Genomic DNA, 19,975 nt, shown 5'->3' on the forward strand with positions numbered 1-19,975 from the left:
CTATGAAGGATTTGTACCAATATAGAAGATGTATTGGTCAGGTCCAAGGTTTGCTGAAAGGTATGCCCACTTTCTACTGCCCAGGCTTCCCTCCTGACTCCAGAATTCTTTCTTGACTATGACACAGCAAACTTCTCACTCCGAAACTTCACTCTGTCCCTACAGCCTTCTCATCCTGGAAATCCCTCCACCCCTGAAGTCCCTGCCTCTAATTGACTAGTTCATCCCAGAGTTTCTATTTTAAGGAAAGTACCCAGGCCAGTCAGCCATGTTCACTCCATATTCTGCTTGGAGTTTCCAGACTTCTTTTTCTACCATGCTCCTATGTGAGTAGCTTCCTCCCTTCCCAACTCCTTCATGAAACTTCCTTTTGCCATATTGCTTTCCTCAATTAGATTGTGAACTCCTTGAGGGCAATGACTAGTTTTTTATTTGTTTTGTTTTGGAGGGTTTTGCTTGTATTTGTAACCCTGGCATTTAGCATAGTGCCTGGGCATGTAATACCTGCCTAATAAATGAGAACAGAAAACTCCCAAAGCCTGCATTTAAAGAGGATTCAGCAACCCCAACTCTTCATTTCCCACCATCCATACTCTTTGGATTGATTACACCATCATCATCAATCTCCCCCTAGAAATAGCTCATCACCAGGAGACTCACCATCTGATCTGAGGGAATTGAGGAGATTAGCACAACAAGTTATTAATTCTGGGAATTGAGTGAATCACCCTGACTCCATCTTGTGACTCAATTCTGGATCTAGCTTTGTTCCCTTTCTATTCAATTAGGGGTCTAGTCCAAATTCTGTATTGTGAGAAAACCTTATTGCATTGTTTGAACCTATCCCTATGTGGCTGGGAAACTGGATAACCGTTACCTCCTGTTTAGAGATCTTTAACCAAAAGCCAAGGTTATGCTGATCAGAAACACAGATCCAAAAGATTCACCCAAGGAGTTTTCTCACCATTGTATATCTCAAGTAATTCATATGTCTTATTTGAAAACTGACCCCGTGTTGATGAATCCATGTTACTGTTTCCATGTTCCCTTAACTGTTTACCGATACTTTGGGAGTGGAACACCTCCTTTTCTGCTATCAGGAAATTATACCTGTTCAGTCTCTCTCGCCCTGCAACTTGAAAAATTTTTAATCTTTCCTCCAATTAGAAATCAGATTACCTAATGTTGTATTATTTCCTTTTAATTAATTGGCCTTATTTTATTGTTTTTGGTGTATGTCTGTGTTCCCCTATATTCAGGGTCCAGGCTTAAACTGCTTAATAAATTGATATGCTCAGAAAATCCAACCTTTGTTTTCCTGTCATTTCATCTTTCAATTACAGTAGAGCAAAAGATTCAGCATAATCAACATGGCACATTTCTAGTACATATATACAGCATGATCAAGAATGCTACTGCAATCTTTACCTTAATACCTTTTCAAGTTTGGAGAACAGTCACAGTTGCCTAATAATTTATACTTTAGCATCTAGGAAGACAGGAGATGAACAGACTAATAGCCAGTTGATATGCTATGGTGGGAACAATACCCTAATCCCCTGCCTCATTTGAGATAGGCTAGCATTTCCTTTAGCAGTACTAAGACTATCTTCAAGACTTTATTGGCTGAGGGGACTAAAGGTCCAAACCAATAGTCATCACTTCTTGGCCACATGGGTACAAAATAGCTACAAAAAGTTCCCGGTGCTTTCTGATACTTGACTGGTGGCCTGGGAAGGACAACTTGAACACGGGGCTCTCTTCAACTGGATCAGTAGTAGTGGTAGTAGTAGTATACTTGCTAAATATCCTTGATGAATATCCTCCTGCTATGGCTAAGTCAATCTTTTGATTACTGTTGAACTACCTAATATGTTCTTTTGTTCGAGTATAGCCACGATGTTAAGCTCTGGTGAGATATGGAGAAAATATGAAATAATCCCTAGTTTCAAAGTTTCTGTTCCATTAGATTTAAAATATCAAGGGACTGGCTTGAGTTAGGCCTAACCCAGAATATATGCCAACTGATTTAAACGAGATCTACTGCTGACCTGACCTGTGACATCAGCTCTAAAGAGCTCTGATTGGAAGAAGTAGGGATTTTCAATTTAGAAAGCATTGAATTCCTACTATATGCTAGGAAATACAAAGGCAAAAATGAAATAGAATTTGCCTTCAGGAAGTTTACATTGTACTGAGGGAAGGGGTAATAATGTTCAAGTTCATTATTCAAAACTTCATTAAGGGAATGGAGTTCTGCTAAGTAAACTTGGTGTTCAAGGAACATACAAGATGGCTGACTAATTGAAAGCCATTGGTCAATTTACCAGTCTAGAAAACAACCCAGGCCCTTGCAAAAACAATATATTGTAGCCACTTGTTGCCCATTGGGAAATTAATTAGATTCTCTGTTGACTAAGGTAAAATCAGTGAAAACTAATAATAGCTACCATGCATCAGGTATGATAGGCAATGATTTCAAGTTCCTCACTGGGGAAGAGCATAGAGAAACTAGCATTTTTGTGCTAGCTAGAACGAAGTGCAAGGTCAGATTTGTTGATGGCAGGATACATATTAAAACTAAATTAGGGGCGGCTAGGTGGTGCAGTGGATAGAGCACCAGCCCTGGAGTCAGGAGTGCCTGAGTTCAAATCCGGCCTCATACACTTAACACTTACTAGCTGTCGGACCCTGGGCAAGTCACTTAAGCCCAATTGCCTCATTAAAAAAAAAAAAGTTAATTAGCAGGGACAAGCTAGGTGGTGCAGTGGATAAAGCACCGGCCCTGGATTCAGGAGGACCAGAGTTCAAATCTGGCCTCAGACACTTGACACTTAATAGCTGTGTGACCCTGGGCAAGTCACTTAACCTCAATTGCCCCACAAAAAAAAAAAAAAAGGTAAATTAGCAGAGGCTAACAGATCTTGTGTTGCTCAACCTTCTGTCTTGTTTCTAGGTTCATATGCATGCCATCAGGCAAAATGATGGGAAGGAGCTCATAGCCCTGGCTTCCACTCAGGTTCAGTGGGATTTTGTTGGAGAGGCTCTAACATGGGTTTGGGGCTACAGCTTGATAATTAAGGATTTAACCAAAAGTACCAGGAATTTTCTAACTCCAAGTCTGATAGTTGAATAGAGGCACCAGTAATAAAGTAAAGAGAGTAGACTTCATTTTTTTTTTTTAAGTGAGGCAATTGGGGTTAAGTGACTTGCCCAGGGTCACACAGTTAGTAAGTGTTAAGTGTCTGAGGCCAGATTTGAACTCAGGTACTCCTGACTCCAGGGCCGGTGCTCTCTCCACTGCGCCACCTAGCTGCCCCTAGACTTCATTTTTGCCTGGAAGATTTTGCTGACTTGTATTGACTGCCTGGCTGGATGTGGGGCTCCTCACTTTTGCCTGTACACCAAATGAGCTTTACCTCTTCATTCTCAGGAAGAGGCTTTCTATTTACACTCCAATATATGAAAGCAGAAAGCAGCTCAATGATGACAGTGCCACCCAGCAGAGAGCAGCAAGGTGGTGACATCACCAGAGGATTAAAATTAGTTTCCCAGGAACTATAATATAGGAATGGAGTGCCCTAGATAATAAACAGTACTTAAGCCACGAGAAAGGCATATTTTTCATTGGTTTATAAGTCAGCCTCTTGTGACATTTTAGTGTAAATCAGTTCCTAAGCCTACCAAACCTACTGAGCACTTCAAATAGCTCCATGAGAACTAGTAATTCCATGAGAAATAGCTCTGATAGCAACATGAGAATTCAAATCTGGGCACCCAGCCAGTGTCACTTCTTAGCTATAAGTTCAACCACTTGTCCTGGTTTGGTTTTTTTCTGATATTTCTATATATTTTCAGTTTTGTACCTTTTTTGTATCTTATTTAACCCTTTCTGTACTTTTCATTTCTGCCCAGCGTTTTCAAACTTAAAACAGTATCTTTAATTTTTTTCTAAATTGTCATTTATAAGAACCCTTTTTTAAGGAGGAGGAGACATTTGCCACTTACAGTCTTCATCAGCAAGAAGGAAGCTCTCGGGTGTTCTTTCTGGAAGTGGAGGAGGAGGGGATGAAGAACGATCCTCATCTATGAGATGAAGGAAGAACAGAAAAGCAAAAAAGTCTTTAAATTAAAAATTATGTCTTAAAGTTAAAATCTTTGCAATCCTGGATGACCTTTGTTTATTGTAGCCAAACGAACTTATTCAATATTAATTTGCAACTACCTAAATAAGGTGATTCTAATATTTCTTCCTAAAATATTAAAGCCTCAAGTAGTCTCTCTACCTACATCTGTCCAGTCCCTGAGCTTCTTTCCAGTATTGTCAACAGGCATTTTTAAAAACATTTACTCTGCACCAGGTGCTTCGCTGAGCACTAGAGATACAGTTAAGTTCCATTCTTAGGCTTTTAGTTCCAAGAGAAGAGCGGGGCTAGGCAGCTCTTTAATGAGGCTTCTGCCATGGTGGAAAGTACAACAAAACATAAGGGGTTTAAAAATTCAACTGGGGATTGAACACAACTAGATGCCAATGCAGTGGCTCCCATTCTTTCCAAGTATGAGGAGCCTTTTAATGTTTTAAAAAAAAAAATGATAGTAGTTATTCCTCTTAGTAATGTGCCAGAAAGCTAAAATATGAAGTCAATGGTGCTCTTAAATGAATTGCATTTTATTAATCACAACCTCATCTGAAGAAGCAGTTTATTGTAATAGCATAGTAGATTTAGGGTCAGGAAAGCCTGGGTTCCTATCTTTACTTTGACATTAACTGTGTGAGTTTGAGTTTCCTTAATTATAAAATGTAGATAATACCTCACAGGGATATTAGGGCATGCAAATGAGATCATGTAAAGCATACAATCATATAAACACCTATTATATGCTTGGAAGAAATTGTAAACATGCAAGATATTTACAAAAGGTATGTTCACATCTATGAAATATTCATGCTGCATATTATCATGCTTGGTGGACATATTGATTTGCAACTCCTTTGCCATTACTATGAGGTATCACTAATGCTAGACTTTCACCTATTTATCAATTTGATTTTGTAGCAATCCTAGCATTTGTCTCTAAAATAGGCTTTTATTTTTTTTTTTATAGAAACAGGAACTTTAAAAAACAAAGCAGGAACTTTTTTTTTTGGACAGGGCAATGAGGTTTAAGTGACTTGTCCAGGGTCACACAGCTAGTAAGTATCAAGTGACTGAGGCTGGATTTGAACTCAGGTTCTCCTGAATCCAGGGCCAGTGTTTCATCCACTGTGCCACCTAGCTTTCCCGAAAGAGGGACATTTTTAATGAAAAATTCACTATTACATTCATAATTGGCAGTTAGAAAATGTGGAATTTAATTTTAAGAGGCTGTGATGTAATACCTAAGATGTTAAAATCCTAAAACTTTGTATAGCATCTTTGATTAATACTTTAAATTGAATTAGGTAGATTCTGTACCATCAAAAAAGGTTGAATCGACTAATCAAACTGGTGTGTTCCTGCTTCAAGGTTCATGAAATAGACTTTTAAAGCTTTTTTGCCTGTACCTTACATAGAGTAAGGGAAAGCATAACAGGACTATTGATTTCAAATGTTAGAAACTTTGTCATCTTTCTGTTTGCCAGTAGAAGATGCTTTGTGGAACTCAAGTCAATCAACAAATAACTGAATACCACTGCCAGGCTAATTTTCCTAAAAAAGAATTTCATCATGTCAGCCCCTGATGAAGAACCTACACTGACTCTCACATACTACAATAAATCCAAACTCCTCTGTCTGGCTTTCAAACAACTCCTTATTATCTGGGCATTATTTCCCAATAATTCAGTGAAGCCAGTTTCTTCACTGTTAACTGTACCACATTTGGTTGTTCCTGTCACCATACCTTTTGCTAATTCTGTTCCCTCACCTGGGATGTCCTCCTTCTTCTCCACTGTTTATCCAAATGATACTTGATATCAGGATCTAACTCAAAGCCTACCTCTTCTATGCAATCCTCTCTAACTATTCCAGTCCGTAGTAATATCTCTCTTCCCTAAATTCCTACTGTGCAGTCAGCACAAAAAGTGGGGAAGAAAAAGCTTGATGTTTAAATAATTGTGTGTTTATTCATCTGCATATATAAAAACTCCTTCAAGGAAAAAATTGGCTCTACTTCAATATTCTTTACTACATAGATAAGTGCTGGTTCTGTGGTGGCTGCTCAGTGCTTGTTTGATAAGATCTGAATAATCTGAAAGAATTAAACTCAGCTACTTCCTTTTCCTAATCTGTCAGTACCTCTGTGGTGACACAAATCAGGAAAGCACCCAAAAAAACTGTAAATTGGGGAACAAAAGAGCAAGTCAAAGATCCACCTTGTGACCAGGACTCTCAGAGATTCAGAGAGGCCTAAACCTCTATAAAGAACATGAACATAAATGAAAATCTTTCATTTTTAATCACTGGAGGGAATACTCATATTGATTAGGTTACAAATCCACCCAAGTATGAAAAAGATATGGCCCCCCCAAAAAAATTTATTCTAGCCTCTTCCTGTGCAAATATGCTAATTATTGAGAAAATATACATCTAGCTTTCATTTAATTATTAAGCCTGGCAAAGCCTTTCAAATGTTCCACAGCTGAACAGTGACAGATCCTTAGCACCTGCTAAGTTTGAGGCCCAGTCCAAATGACCCTCCTGGACATACCCTTTCCATTTTCCCCTACCTTATATCCCCATGGCAATGAAATGGTTAAAAGGCTTGCAATATTTCTTTTTGTGTGTGTGTGTGTGTGTGTGTGAGGCAATTGGGGTTAAGTGACTTGCCCAGGGTCACCTCCTGACTCCAGGGCCGGTGCTCTATCCACTGCACCACCTAGCTGCCCCGCAATATTTCATTTTAAATAGAATCAAGGAAAATTGGTATGGAACAGAGAACTATACGTTTTAAACCTGCCTATAGGACAGGATAGGGAGATGGGAGTGCTGAGGAAGATCTTTTACACTAGGGCAGGGGTTCTTAACCTGAGGTCTTTGAACTTTTTAAAAAAATATTTTGATAACGATATTTCAATATAATTGGTTTCCTTTGTAAACCTATATATTTTATACATCTAAAAATATGCTGAGAAGGGGTCATTAGGTTTCACAGACTGCTAGAGGGGTCCATGACACAAAAAGAGGTTAAGAACCCCTGGACTAGGGAAACCAGAAATATTTCCTCTTGATCTAAGGTTACATATCTTCAGCTATTGGAGGAAACCACACAGGTTTTGGAGGTTAATTACTTTTAAAGTTCAGTGGATCATTTTTACACTATCTGAAAGGTCTTCATTATGTTATTTCAAAAATTGTTTAAAAAAACAAAACCAAAGACAATTTTACCTGATTTGGAACTTCTTAGCTTCACACTCTACAAGTAAACAAAAGGAAAAAAAAACATTTAATATCTACAGAAGAGGCAGTAAGTAGTATAATGGAAAATGATTTCCCATGTCCCAACGGAGATTGCTATAGAAGAGGTTAATAGGACTCCCTGTTTCTCCTGATTCATAAGTCAGATAAGCTACGAAACCATTACCCTCCGTTCTTACAGTTAGTTTATATCCCATGACACTTAGTCCTGAACTGACCCAACCTGAAGAATTTATTTCCTTCCTACTTAGAAATTCCCCCTGAGGTTTCAGTTAGAGAAGTTTTCTTCAAGTTCCTTTCTTAAAAACCAGAAACATATTATTAAAATAGAGCCCTAACTTAATTTCTAAAATGCTTTTAGGATAAAGTTCTCTATAATAAAGCATATGTTGATGATTACTTGGTGCTTCTAATAAATACAAATGGTAACATTCAATGCCTGCCTACTGTGTATTGTACTAAAATAAACAATAGAAATTTTTAAAACAATTTCCTAGCTTTTGCAAATGTTTCCTAGCTTATAGAATTAGGGAGAAATACAAAAGTTATGCATAATTTTGGTCCCTGAAGCTCAGAGCATTATTGTTATAAAGCTGATTTTTAATATGCAAAGAAACTAGAAAGTTGTTTTGCACAACACATCACCCTACATTTAACTTATATTGCCTGCCAGAAAATTGATATAGGGAACTGCAAATTCATGAACCATTCTGTTTTTATTCAATTAATTGTTCGAGTTCATTTTAAATGCCACCTCCTTCCCTGATCCACCCAACCAGAGAAGATCTTTTTCCTTTGAATTTCGACCATCCCTCTCATGTAATTTATCATATTATGTCTGTGTACTGCAGTTATTTTTGTCTAATCTCCCCTGCTAGGTTCTAGGCATGGAGGCAGAAACCATATCTAAATTCATCTGTTATCCCTCATAGTGCCCAACGTTCTGAAGATTCTGGGTGCTTGATAAATATTGATCAAATGAATTAACAGAATGAATAACTGCTTAGAAACGCATAAATAAAGAAATCAAGTAAACCCAGATGAGATGAGTCAGAAGAGATATACTTATTTACCTTACTTGGTCTCAGTCGAATTGAGTCATCAGATTTCTCTGATTCAGTAACTCCACTCCATTCCAATGATGTTCCAATTTTTAGCTTCGCAGGTGAAGAGTGGGCTTTGGAAGTCATCTCTGAAAAGTTTCCTGGAATCCATTAAATATGATTTAATTTCTGGGAACATTTATTCCCTTGAAAGTTAAATTTGACTCAAAACCAGCACACAGAACATAAGGATTTTATAGATCTTTAGAGCTGGAAGAGAATTTGGGATGATGTCGTCCAACTATGCCCTCGTTTTACGTGAGTCTTCTCTGGTGACCAGAGCCATAACTGTGTTGGGAAGACCTGGGGACACATTTCCCAAAGTCCTCCTAACTTCCTTCCCTGTTTCTCAGTCTATTGGTGCAAAAGGGCAAGGAAACCACAATCAGGTCCTCACCAAGCCTCAGACCACCATACTCTGGGTCATCGCAGCAGCACTTCTTCCCTTGATTCCCAATCCTCTCAACTAGATTTGTTCTAGGCGCTATGATTGCTTTGGGGGCAACTGACTCTTGCCACTTGAGTATTTTTAAGCCATCTATACTCACCAGATTCCTCAGCCACAATAAAGGATTCAGGGGTCCGTTCAGGCAAAGGAGGAGGGATTTCATCATCTAATTCTGCAGAGTCTGAATCCAAAATGCCAAAAATATGGACTCAACTAATAGAATTGAACAACCCAAAGAAAATTTTAATTCTAATGCAAATGCTTGATTGCAACATTAACCATTTTCAACCAGTGAGACACCTACTTGTTCTGCCACCTTGGTGGGGAGCAGTAATAGGAGTTCACTGATCTTGATTTCATGATGCCTATGCAAGTAGCTTAGTTCTGAGACTTTCAGACTTGTTAGGAACCTTAGCAGCTATCCAGCCCAACCCATACCAACCAGCTCAAAAAGGGGAAGACTAGGATTTTAATGACATTAGATAGTCCCTGGGGGCAAATTACCTCACTTCTCTGAGCCTCAGTTTTTTTATCTGTAAAACTGGGATAACAATACATGCAGTACTTGCCTCCCAAGGTATATACAAAAGTGCTCAGTAAACCTTAAAGTGCTATTTGAATGTTAGCTATTATTCTATTTTTGTCTTAAAACCTATAAAACTCAGGCATATTTCATGACTGTTTCTAAAGTACCAGGTGAATTAGTAAAACAAAATATATTAACTTAAGGTAATTTTAAGTTGTTTTCTACATATCACTTTTGCTTGAGCATTTTATGTAGTTTGCACAATAAAAATGATTTAAAATGCCTTGCTATGCAACTTACTCATCTGTGTCAATGGTTAAGACATAATTGTAGGGGGCAGCTAGGTGGCGCAGTGGATAAAGCACTGACCCTGGATTCAGGAGCACAGGAGTTCAGATCTGACCTCAGACACTTGATACTTACTAGCTGTGTGACCCTGAGCAAGTCACTTAACCCTCATTGCCCCACAAAAAAAAAAAAAAAGACAATTGTAGTGGTCCTATGCATCTTTTTGGTGATAATGTAGCTATCTAGACTATAGATATTTCCCTTGTTCTTAAGATGTATGGATACTAGTGTATATTAATGATATTTTCCTGAAATACTGCATCATTAGGGGGGTAGGGAAATATTAAAAGTGAATGATCAGGGGGCAGCTAGGTGGCACAGTTGATGGATCTGAGTTCAAATTTGACCTCAGATTTGTGTGATCCTGAGCCACTCACTCAACCCCAATTGCCTCTCCAAAAAAAAAAAAAAAAGTAAATGATCAAAAGGGAAAAGGACCCACATGTGCAAAAAATATTTATGGCTACTCTTTTTGTGGTGGCAAGGAATTGGAAAGTATGGGGATGCCCATCAATTAAGGAATAGCTGAACAAATTATGGTATATGTAGGTAATGGAATACTATTGTGCTGTAAGAAACGATGAGCAGGTGGATTTCAGAAAAACCTGGAAAGGACTTATATGAACTGATGCTGAGTGAAATGAGCAGAACCAGGAGAACATTGTACACAGTATCAACAACATTGTATGTTAATCAACTGTGATAGACTTATCTCTTCTCAGCAATACAGTGGTCCAAGATAGTTCCAAAGGACTTATAATGGAAAATACTCTCCAAATCCAGAAAAAAGAACTGTGGAATCTAGATGCAGATTGAACTATACTATTTCTACTTTTTTTGTTTTTCTTTTTTGAGGTTTTTCCCTTTTGTTCTGATTCTTCTTTCACAGCATGACTAATGCAGAAATATGTTCAATGTGATTGTACATTTTTAACCTCTATCAGATTGCTGTCTTGGGGATGGGGGAGGGAAGGGAGAGAGGGAGAAAAATTTTGAACTAGAAATCTTATAAAAACAAAAGTTGAAAACTATCGCTACATGTAACCAGAAAATAAAATACTTTTATGATAAAAAAAAAAAAGAGAGAAAAAAGTGAATGATCACTAGGTGGCACATGTATCAGATGGTGCAACTCTGAAAATGGAGATTTGTTATTTATGTCTGCAATATTGTGGGTATCCAATAAGGCATTTAAATGCCTAAACAACTCCAGCAAATCTGAGATTTTGTATGTCTACCCTAGTAGCTAGTACTGTGCCAGGCATACAGTAGACACTTAGTAAATGCTTATTCATTGATTGTTTTAGATTGATCGAACAAGGTAATTTTCTTTAAATATATATGAAATCCCTTGCAACAAAACATCCGGCAAACAAAGCTATCTCCATGCCTCGCAAGGATAAGAACTATACTTTGTTGATCTTGTTACAAGAAATACTCCTGAATAGTAAGGGGTATTGTATCCCTACATATTTAACAACTGTATAATGAAAATACCTGATTACATACATGCTAAGGAGAACTCTGCTTCCTTTCTGTCTCCTCTCACCCTTTTTCACCTCCTCAACTTCGGAGATCAGTGGTTTCACAATTATTAGTATTCCCTTTACTAATACAGATCCCAACTCCTTGTGCCTTAGTAAATGAGCTTCGGGTAATTTAAAGCTGTGGCCCACCCAAAATGCCTCACCTGATGACTAGCCTTCTGATAATGTACTTCTTTGAACTCTTCAAATGAGAACCACAAAGTCTGCTCCCTAACCTATAGTTTGATAGTTTGTGCTTTGCTGGCATAATCTTTGAAACAGGGACCTCTTCCTGCCATAATGAGGCATTAGAGAAGGCCTTGTATTCATCACTTCAGATTTCCCAAATTCTCCCAGCAGGAAAAGGAACCCACATTCCCAAACCACCCAAAAGAAAAATGTACCATTTCTAAATACCTTCATTGGAAAAAGTCACCCAAATTTCTAAACCTAACACCAAAAAATTTATGCTACATAAAGGAAAATCCAGAGTAATGACAAAAGGGGTAGAAGTAAAAGTTACTAGCATGCTACCTAAACATCAGTTCTTTTTCATTCCCATCATGTATAAAAAGGCAATGCTATTTCTATCATATTCGTACCTAAATTCCCCCCAAATAGATAAATAAAGAAGGAAAGGAGCAAGGAAGGAAGTAGGAAGGAAGAAAGAAGGTGCCAGGAAGAAAAAAAAAGGAAGAAAAGAAGATAAAAAAGAATAAGAGGAGGGAAGAAATAGGAAGAAGAAAGGGGAAAGGAAAACAACTACTTTTTTATCATGGTGAAAATTCCCCTTAAGTTAGAGCTTTTATTAGTATGGCATGTGATTCTATTGTACAATATTCCTGTGAGCCTTGCAATGGACACCAAAGATATCTGACCTAAAAATTTGATGTATAGTCCAGTGCTGCAATATCCCATTAGTAAATTCAACTATTTAAAAATGTTTTTAAAAATCCCCTAAAATAAAAAATTGGGGGTAACCAATAGAAATGATTTTTTACATATATGTATGTGTATATATGTACAAATATGTGTGTATACATATATGTGGCATAGTGGACAGAGCACTGGGCCTGGAATCAGGAAGACCTGAGTTCAAATCCAGCCTCAGACATTAGCTGTGTGAACCTAGGCAAACCTCTGTTTTCCTCAGTTTCTTCATCTATAAAATGGGGATTATAATAACACCTACCTGATACAGTTGTTTGAGGATCAAGTGAGATGATATTGGTACAATGCGCTCGGCATAATGCTTGGCATATGATAAGCACTATATAAATGTTAGCAATTATTATTTTAATGGTATTCCTTTGGCATTGCCAGTGTAGTTAACAGTAAAATACTTGTGATAGTCATAAAGACCTAGAAGGGACCTCAAAGGTCAGTGAGTCCAATCCCCTCATTTTACAGGTAAGGACACAGACCCAGTGAGGTTAAGCAATTTGCCCCAGGGTCACTCAGTTACTGTCTGATGCTGGATTTGAATTCAGGCCTTCCTGACTTTGCCTTTTTTTTTTTTTTTTAATAGGAAACCACATCTACTGGAAATGTAATTAATCTCAGGATTGCATTCATCCTTTTTTTAGTAACTTACCTACTGATGTCCTTCTACTGAGAGGTGGATGAAAATGATTGGTTGAAGGATTTGATGCTAAAGAATTAAATGAACCACCATCACAGATTGGAGTTGTAGTGGCTGTAGATGATGAAGAGAAAGAAAAGACAGTTCCACCTGGCTTCTCCAAGAAATCGACACACATCGGAGGATCAGCGTTACTTGGAGGCAGCTGTGAAAAATAAGGGTCTTCTGCTAAGGAAGTGTAAGGATGTACCTTGTATGCACTGGAAACATAGACCTTGGGATGGGAAGCAGCATGCATTTGGGGCTTCGGGTCACTTAGTAAATGATTCAGTTCCACTGAAGAAATAGTTTTTAGCCTTTGAGCCTGTAAGTCAATAGAAGAGTAGGAGTGGCCCTGCTGGGCTTCCAAACAAGGAAATGCAGCATTGATTTCACACTCCTTTGTTTGTCTCGGTGGTGGCAATTCAAAGGGAGTGGATTTGGTTCGTGTCAGTGGCACCTTTACATTAGGCTGTCTTCCATTTGCATGTCCTGAATTGGAACAAGTCCCAGCCAAAATGGAGTTCAAATCCAAACTTCCATGTTTTTGGAGTGGTTCCCCAAGCAGTGAATGTAACTTTGTCTCCCATTTCATACATCTATCTGCATTTTGCTCAGAACTACAGTTTAACTCCAAAACTTCAACAGAAGCATCCTGCTTAACTGAATGTGCACTGAATCCTTGGCTTCCATGTGGTTCAGGAGTACCACAATCTAATGATGAAGCTTTTACTGTTCCTTCTTGGGTCACATGTTTGTTCTGCTGGCATTTTACTGAGTCGTCTTCATCAGGACTGTAACAAACAGTAACAAGTGAGACCACAAAGCATCCTCATGACTGACAAGCACATATTCTCCTATCCCTCCCTATGTAGATGATTCACAAAACTCACCAATCTGGTGCCATATGAGAATAAGGATCACCTTCGAGAGCTGAATGTGGCTTAAGTATTGCATGGTTTCCTTGAATCTTTGGAAGAAGAAGAGGAAGACAGTGGGTAAAGAAATGGATCAGACATTTAAGACTATATTTTGGTGAAGATTACCAAAGAAAATCTTGTGCAGTGATGGAATTGTTCATAGATCTACTTTGTCCAGTGCTTTTCATTAGGCAAGGCAGCAGGTCTTTGAGAAAGCTACAGATTTTCAAATGATTTATAAAAAGATTAGGTAAAGCTCAGAAATGTTGAGGGTTAGGGATTTATTTAGTCAAGACCCATGAGGAACAAGGTGTGTGCTTCTTAATCTGCCTCTTAAGACCCCTCACTTCCTTTAAGATGTAGCTTTAGCATCATCTGTACAAAGCTTTTCCTGATCCTCCCACTCTCCCATTGTACATACCTTCTTTGTGTGTGTTGTGTGTACTATCTGTACTATATCTGTTTTATGGGTTCTTGCTGTCTTTTCCATTAGAATGCGAGTTCTTTACAGATAGAAGTTGTTTTGTTCTTTTTACTTATTTGCCCAGTGTCTGTCACATAGTAAGTGCTCAATAAGTACTTGCTGATGGATTGATGGAAAAGAATTTATTAAACACTTAACTATGTGCCAGGTACTTTGCCAATTACTAGGGATACAAATACAACAATAAATAAGACTGAATGTCACAGATGGGTTGCCAATGCACATTGACAGATGAATTTTCTACCCTGAGTTTTCTCCAAACCAATAAAATCACAGGTCTTGACCAAAAAAAAATTTTTTTAAGGTTTGTATTTATTAGTAAAATAGAACTCTCTTACTAGCTTGTCATCTTCCTTGTCTTCTTCCTGTACCTTAAACATAGGTATCCCTTCAGGCTCTGTTCTCAGACCTTTTCCTTCCCTCTACACCTCTCCCTGGGTGATCTCATCAACTCTCATCACTTTAGCTGTCTGTAGATGACTAACAAACTCCAAAGATGGCTCCCCATTGCCTACCACAGTCTCTTTATATATCTTCAGCTACCTGTTGGATATCTCTGCTTCAGTTAACCACTGGCACTTAGAACTCATTATATCTAAAAGTAAACTGATCATTCTCCCTCTAATAGCTTCTCTAATTTCTCTATTCATATTGGTGGCAATAATGTCATTCTAGGCATCCAAACTCCTAACCCTAAAATTATCTTTGACTTTTCTCTGTTCTTCACCAAACACATCCAGTCAGTTTCCAGTTCTGAGAAATTCTACTTTCCTGATACCATTCACATTCATCCCCTCCTTCTACTGCCACTGCTATCACCCTAGTTCAGGCTATTATCGTTTCTTTTATAGGCTATTCTAATAGCCTCCCAAATAGTCTTCCTGTTTCCAGTCTTTCCACTCTTCATTCAAGCATCATACTGCTGCCTGAGTAATCTAATGTTCCTCTCCTACCATGTCATCTTTCTTCTCAGAATACTTCAGTGATTCTATATTGACTATCTGCTCCTGCTCCTGGCATTCAAAGAACTTCACAGTTTTCTCCCAACTTAGCTGCCCAACTTTTCCGAAGATTATTCTTCTTCGTGTAGTCTATATTCCATACAAGCTAAATCACTTTACAAACCTAATTCTTATTCTGGCCTCTCCTTTCCCGATACTTTTATTGACATGTTCTCCCATACTTAGAATGAACTCTTATTAAAAGTTAAAGTCCTGGGCAGCTAGGTGGTACAGTGGATAAAGCACTGACTTTGGATTTAGGAGAACCTGAGTTCAAATTCGGCCCCAGACACTTGACACTTACTAGCTGTGTGACCCTGGCAAGTCACTTAACCCTCATTGCCACACACACACACACACACACACACACACACACACACATACACAACACATACACACAAAAGTGAAAGAAAAGTTAAAGTCCATCTTCCAAGATATTCTCAGAGAAAATTGCCCTGAAATTCTAGAAGCAGAAGCTAAAATAGAAATTGAAAAAAATCCACTGATCACCTCCAGAAAGAGATCCCAAAAGGAAAACTAGAAATATTATAGCCAAATTCCAGAGCTCTCAGGTCAAGGAGGAAATATTGCAAGCTGCCAAAAACAAAGAATTCAAGCACTGTGGAGCCCCAGTCAGGATAGCACAAGATCTAGCAGCTTCTACATTAAAGGACTGGAGGGCATAGAATATGATATTCCAGAGGGTAAAGGAATTGGGATTACAACCAAGAATCACCTACCCAGCAAAAGTGAGCATAATCTATCAGAGGAAAAAATGGGACTTTAATGAAAAAGAGGACTTTCAGATATTTGTGATGAAAAGACCTGAACTGAATGGCAAATTTGACTTTTAAATACAAGACCCTAGAGAACTATAAAAAAGTGGAGTTGGGGGACATACCTGGGGTCATGCAGTGGGTGACTGTCTTGTGTCTGAGGACAGGTTTTGGCTGGGATCCCCCTGGGTCCAGGGTGGATGCTTTGTCCACTGTGTCACCTAGCTGCCCCATGATGACATCTTTAGGGTTAAATTGAGGGGTATGGGGAATGCACTGGGGGTGGGGGAAGGGCAAAGGTGAAATCCTACATGAAAGAAACAGGAAAAGGCTTATGGAGTAGGGGAAGAGATGGGGGAGGAGCAGGGCAGTAAATTAATTTTATACTCATCAGAAAAGGCTCAAAGACCTTAAACTCATCAGAGTTGCCTCAAGGAGAAACTAGCACACACCCCCAACTGGGTGGAGTAATATATTTAATCTGGGCAGTAAATGAGCCTAACACTCATCAGAATTGGCTCAAAGACCTCAATCTCATTAGAATTGGCTCAAGGAGGGAATAATGTACACACTCAATTAGGTGGAGTAATCTCTCTAACCCTGCAGGAAAATAGATGGGGAAGGGGATAAAAAGAGAGGGGCAGGGGCAGCTAGGTGGAGCAGTGGATAGAGCACCGGCCCTGGAGTCAGGAGGACCTGAGTTCAAATCCGGCCTGAGACACTTAACACTTACTAGCTGTGTGACCCTGGGCAAGTCACTTAATCCCAATTGCCTCACTAAAAAAAAAAAAAAAGAGAGGAGCAAAAGAAGGAAGGGCAGATTGGGGGAGGGGACAGATAGAAGCAAATCCTTTTTGAAGAGGGATAGGATGAAAGAAGATGGATAATAGAATAAATATCATGGGGAAGGGAATGGGATGGAAGGGAAACAGTTAACAATAGTAATCATGAAAAAGAGAAAAGGGGGAAAATTTGTACAAAAAATATTTATAGCAATTCTTTGTAGTGGCTAAGAATTGAAGAATCAAGGGAATGTCCATCAATTGAGGAACGACTGAAGAAGCTGTGGTATAAGATTGTGGTGGAATGGTCTTGTGCTATAGGAAATGACAAACAGGATGATCCCAGAAAAACCTGGAAAGACTAATGAACTGATGTATAGTGAAGTGAGCAGAGCTGGGAAGACATTATGCATAGTGACAGCATTATGCTCTATAAGCAATTGTGAATGATTTAACTACTCTCAGCAAAGCAATGATGCAGGAAAATCCCAAGGGACTAATGACAAAGCTTACTATCCACCCCCATAGAAAGAACTGATAAAAAGAGCACTCGTGGATTGTACATATATAACCTGGTTGTGGTTTTGTGGAGAGGGGAGGAAAGGGAGGGAGGGAGAAAATTTTGGAACTCTAAATCTTATGAAAATGAATGTTGAAAACTACCCTTACAAATAAATGTTTGTTGCCAAAAAAAAATAGTTTAAGTCCATTCCTTCTTTAAAGTTTCAAATCAGGGGCAGCTAGGTGGCACAGTGGATAAAGCACCTGGACCTGAGTTCAGATCCAGCCTCAGATACTTGACATACTAGCTGTGTGACCTTGGGCAAGTCACTTGATCCTCATTGCCCCACCCCCACAAAAAAGTTTCAAATAAGACCTAGTTACCACCTCCTTCATAAAGACTTTTCTAACTCCTTATACCTTCCACTTAGCTGAAAGTAATCTCTCCTTCCTCAAATTTTGCATAGTACTTTGACTGAACTTCCCATACGCATGTATCTTACTCCCCTTTTTATTACAGTTATTGGTGTATCTACCTTTCCTCCAATTAGATTACTTAAAAGCAGGGCCTGTGACAGATCTCTATATCTCCAGCCTTTGACACATACTTATAAGTATTTAATAAATTTATGTTGACCTGTTGAACTGAATTATAAAGTGGGGTATAATTATATAGTTTGGGATGACTAAAGCCTGCTTCATGTCTCCAAAGGATAATGGCTATATCAGATAAAACTCTAATATTACACACCTAGACTATAAAGTAGATGCTAGTATTGTTTCTCAAAAATATTTAAATGTTTGGTTCTTTGGTGCTTCTAATCAATCATTCAAGTATTTTTAAGTGCCAGCTCTGTGCCAAGAACTGTGCTAGGCCTGGATATATAAGTACAAAGAAGGAAACAATCTATTTCAAAGAATCTTACATTGTAATGGGAGTACAAATGTATATGTATATATGTGTCTGTGTGTATATATGTATGTATATGTACATACTTAATATTTATGCTGTGTATATATGTATATATACACAGCATAAATACACAGCATAAATATTAAGTGAATATATAAAAAAAGTAGTTAAATATAAAATAGTTGGGGAGAAAGGGTCCTAGTGTGCTGTGGTACCATTTCCCTTTGTCCCTTTATGCTAATTACTTCATTCTCCTCAGAGCTAACACTATCCTTGCATCTTGTTCATAATTCTCCTCTCTCCCCAACTTCTACTTTTAAATCCCACTTCTTTCAAGCAGCCTTTCATTCCTGTTACCTTTCATGCCTATTGCAGCATGCAGAGATCTCTCCCTTCTCTGACTTTTGTAGTATTTTATACTGTAACATACCATTCCAGCTTGAATTATTTGCTAGACAGATCATGCGTGTTGATCTTGTCTTCCCAGCTACACTGTAAGCCTCTTGAGAGCAGAGACTATAGCTTAAGCTTCTATTGTACTGTCTGGGTTGCCTATAAACATGAAATTGTTAATTATTACTATTGTTTTTAATTAATACTTTTGTTTTAAAAGTACTCTTAATGAACTCTTAATTAAAAAGAAAAAGCTATGTAATTATAGATATTCTAAGGTTACAATCAGTAATTCTACCTTTTTAAAAGTTTGGTATAGCACCTAGCTCTGAATTAATAATAATAATAATAATAAGTGGAATAAATAGGGTAGTGTGATATAGTACAGTACAAACAACAGTGGATCCTAGTACTTAGCACAGTGCCTGGTAAATAGTAGGTACTTAATGCTTGTTGACTGACAAGAGTCAAGACCTGGGTTTGAATTCTGGCTCTGCCAATTACTGTGTGATCTTGGGCCATTCACTTGGGTAATCAGTCAATCAGTCATCAAACATTTATTAAATATCTAAAAAGTGCCAGCCATTGGGCTATTCCTGGGAATTCAAAGAAAGTTAAAACACACTCTTGTTCTCAAGGAGCTCATTCTACTAGGGGAGAAAAAATGCAAATAACTATGTACATACAAACTAAAAGTAGACTTATTCTCTGTCATTATGGAAGACAAGACCAAGACAAACCAGTGAAAATTACAGGAAGATTAAATTGGCAAAGATGATAAAAATGGAACAATTCAATGTTGAAGTTGTGGGAAAATATGAACTATGAATTGGTCCAACCATTCTGTAAAACAATTTGGAATTTTGTAGGAAAAGGCACTATTTAATTGGGCATATACCCCAAGAAGGTCAGTAACAGAAAGGTCATCCTTTATCTGACAAAATATTCATATCAGTTTTATTTATGGTAACAAAAAAAATGAAACAAAATGGGAACCCACTTATTGGGGTATGGCTGAATAAATGGTAGCATATGATTAGAATAGAGTATTATTGTGCTATTAAAAAGGACAAATGAAAAGTTAAAGGACAATTTAAAATACGTAAAGAGAGAAATAAACAGAACCAAGAAAACAATATACACGATACCCAGAGTAATATAAATGAAAACAGCACTAAAAAAAACGGAACTTATATCAGTGCAATGAACCTAAAACTCCAGAGTTTGGATGATAAA

The 19,975-nt window shown here is 38.1% G+C and overlaps 1 protein-coding gene across 1 annotated transcript in view; it reads right to left on the reverse strand.

The window, feature by feature from the left end:
• The window catches only part of PTPN22 (protein tyrosine phosphatase non-receptor type 22), a 74,104-nt gene that overhangs the window by 14,972 nt on the left and 39,157 nt on the right, over positions 1–19,975 (reverse strand). Inside the window, 6 exon segments of the mRNA XM_044004978.1 lie at positions 4,009–4,086; positions 7,368–7,395; positions 8,471–8,601; positions 9,049–9,129; positions 12,943–13,763; positions 13,863–13,939. Of these exon segments, the coding sequence (XP_043860913.1) occupies positions 4,009–4,086; positions 7,368–7,395; positions 8,471–8,601; positions 9,049–9,129; positions 12,943–13,763; positions 13,863–13,939 (1,216 nt within the window).

The sequence above is a fragment of the Dromiciops gliroides genome, chromosome 4 (genome assembly GCF_019393635.1).
Source record: "Dromiciops gliroides isolate mDroGli1 chromosome 4, mDroGli1.pri, whole genome shotgun sequence".
NCBI classification, from domain to species: domain Eukaryota; kingdom Metazoa; phylum Chordata; class Mammalia; order Microbiotheria; family Microbiotheriidae; genus Dromiciops; species Dromiciops gliroides.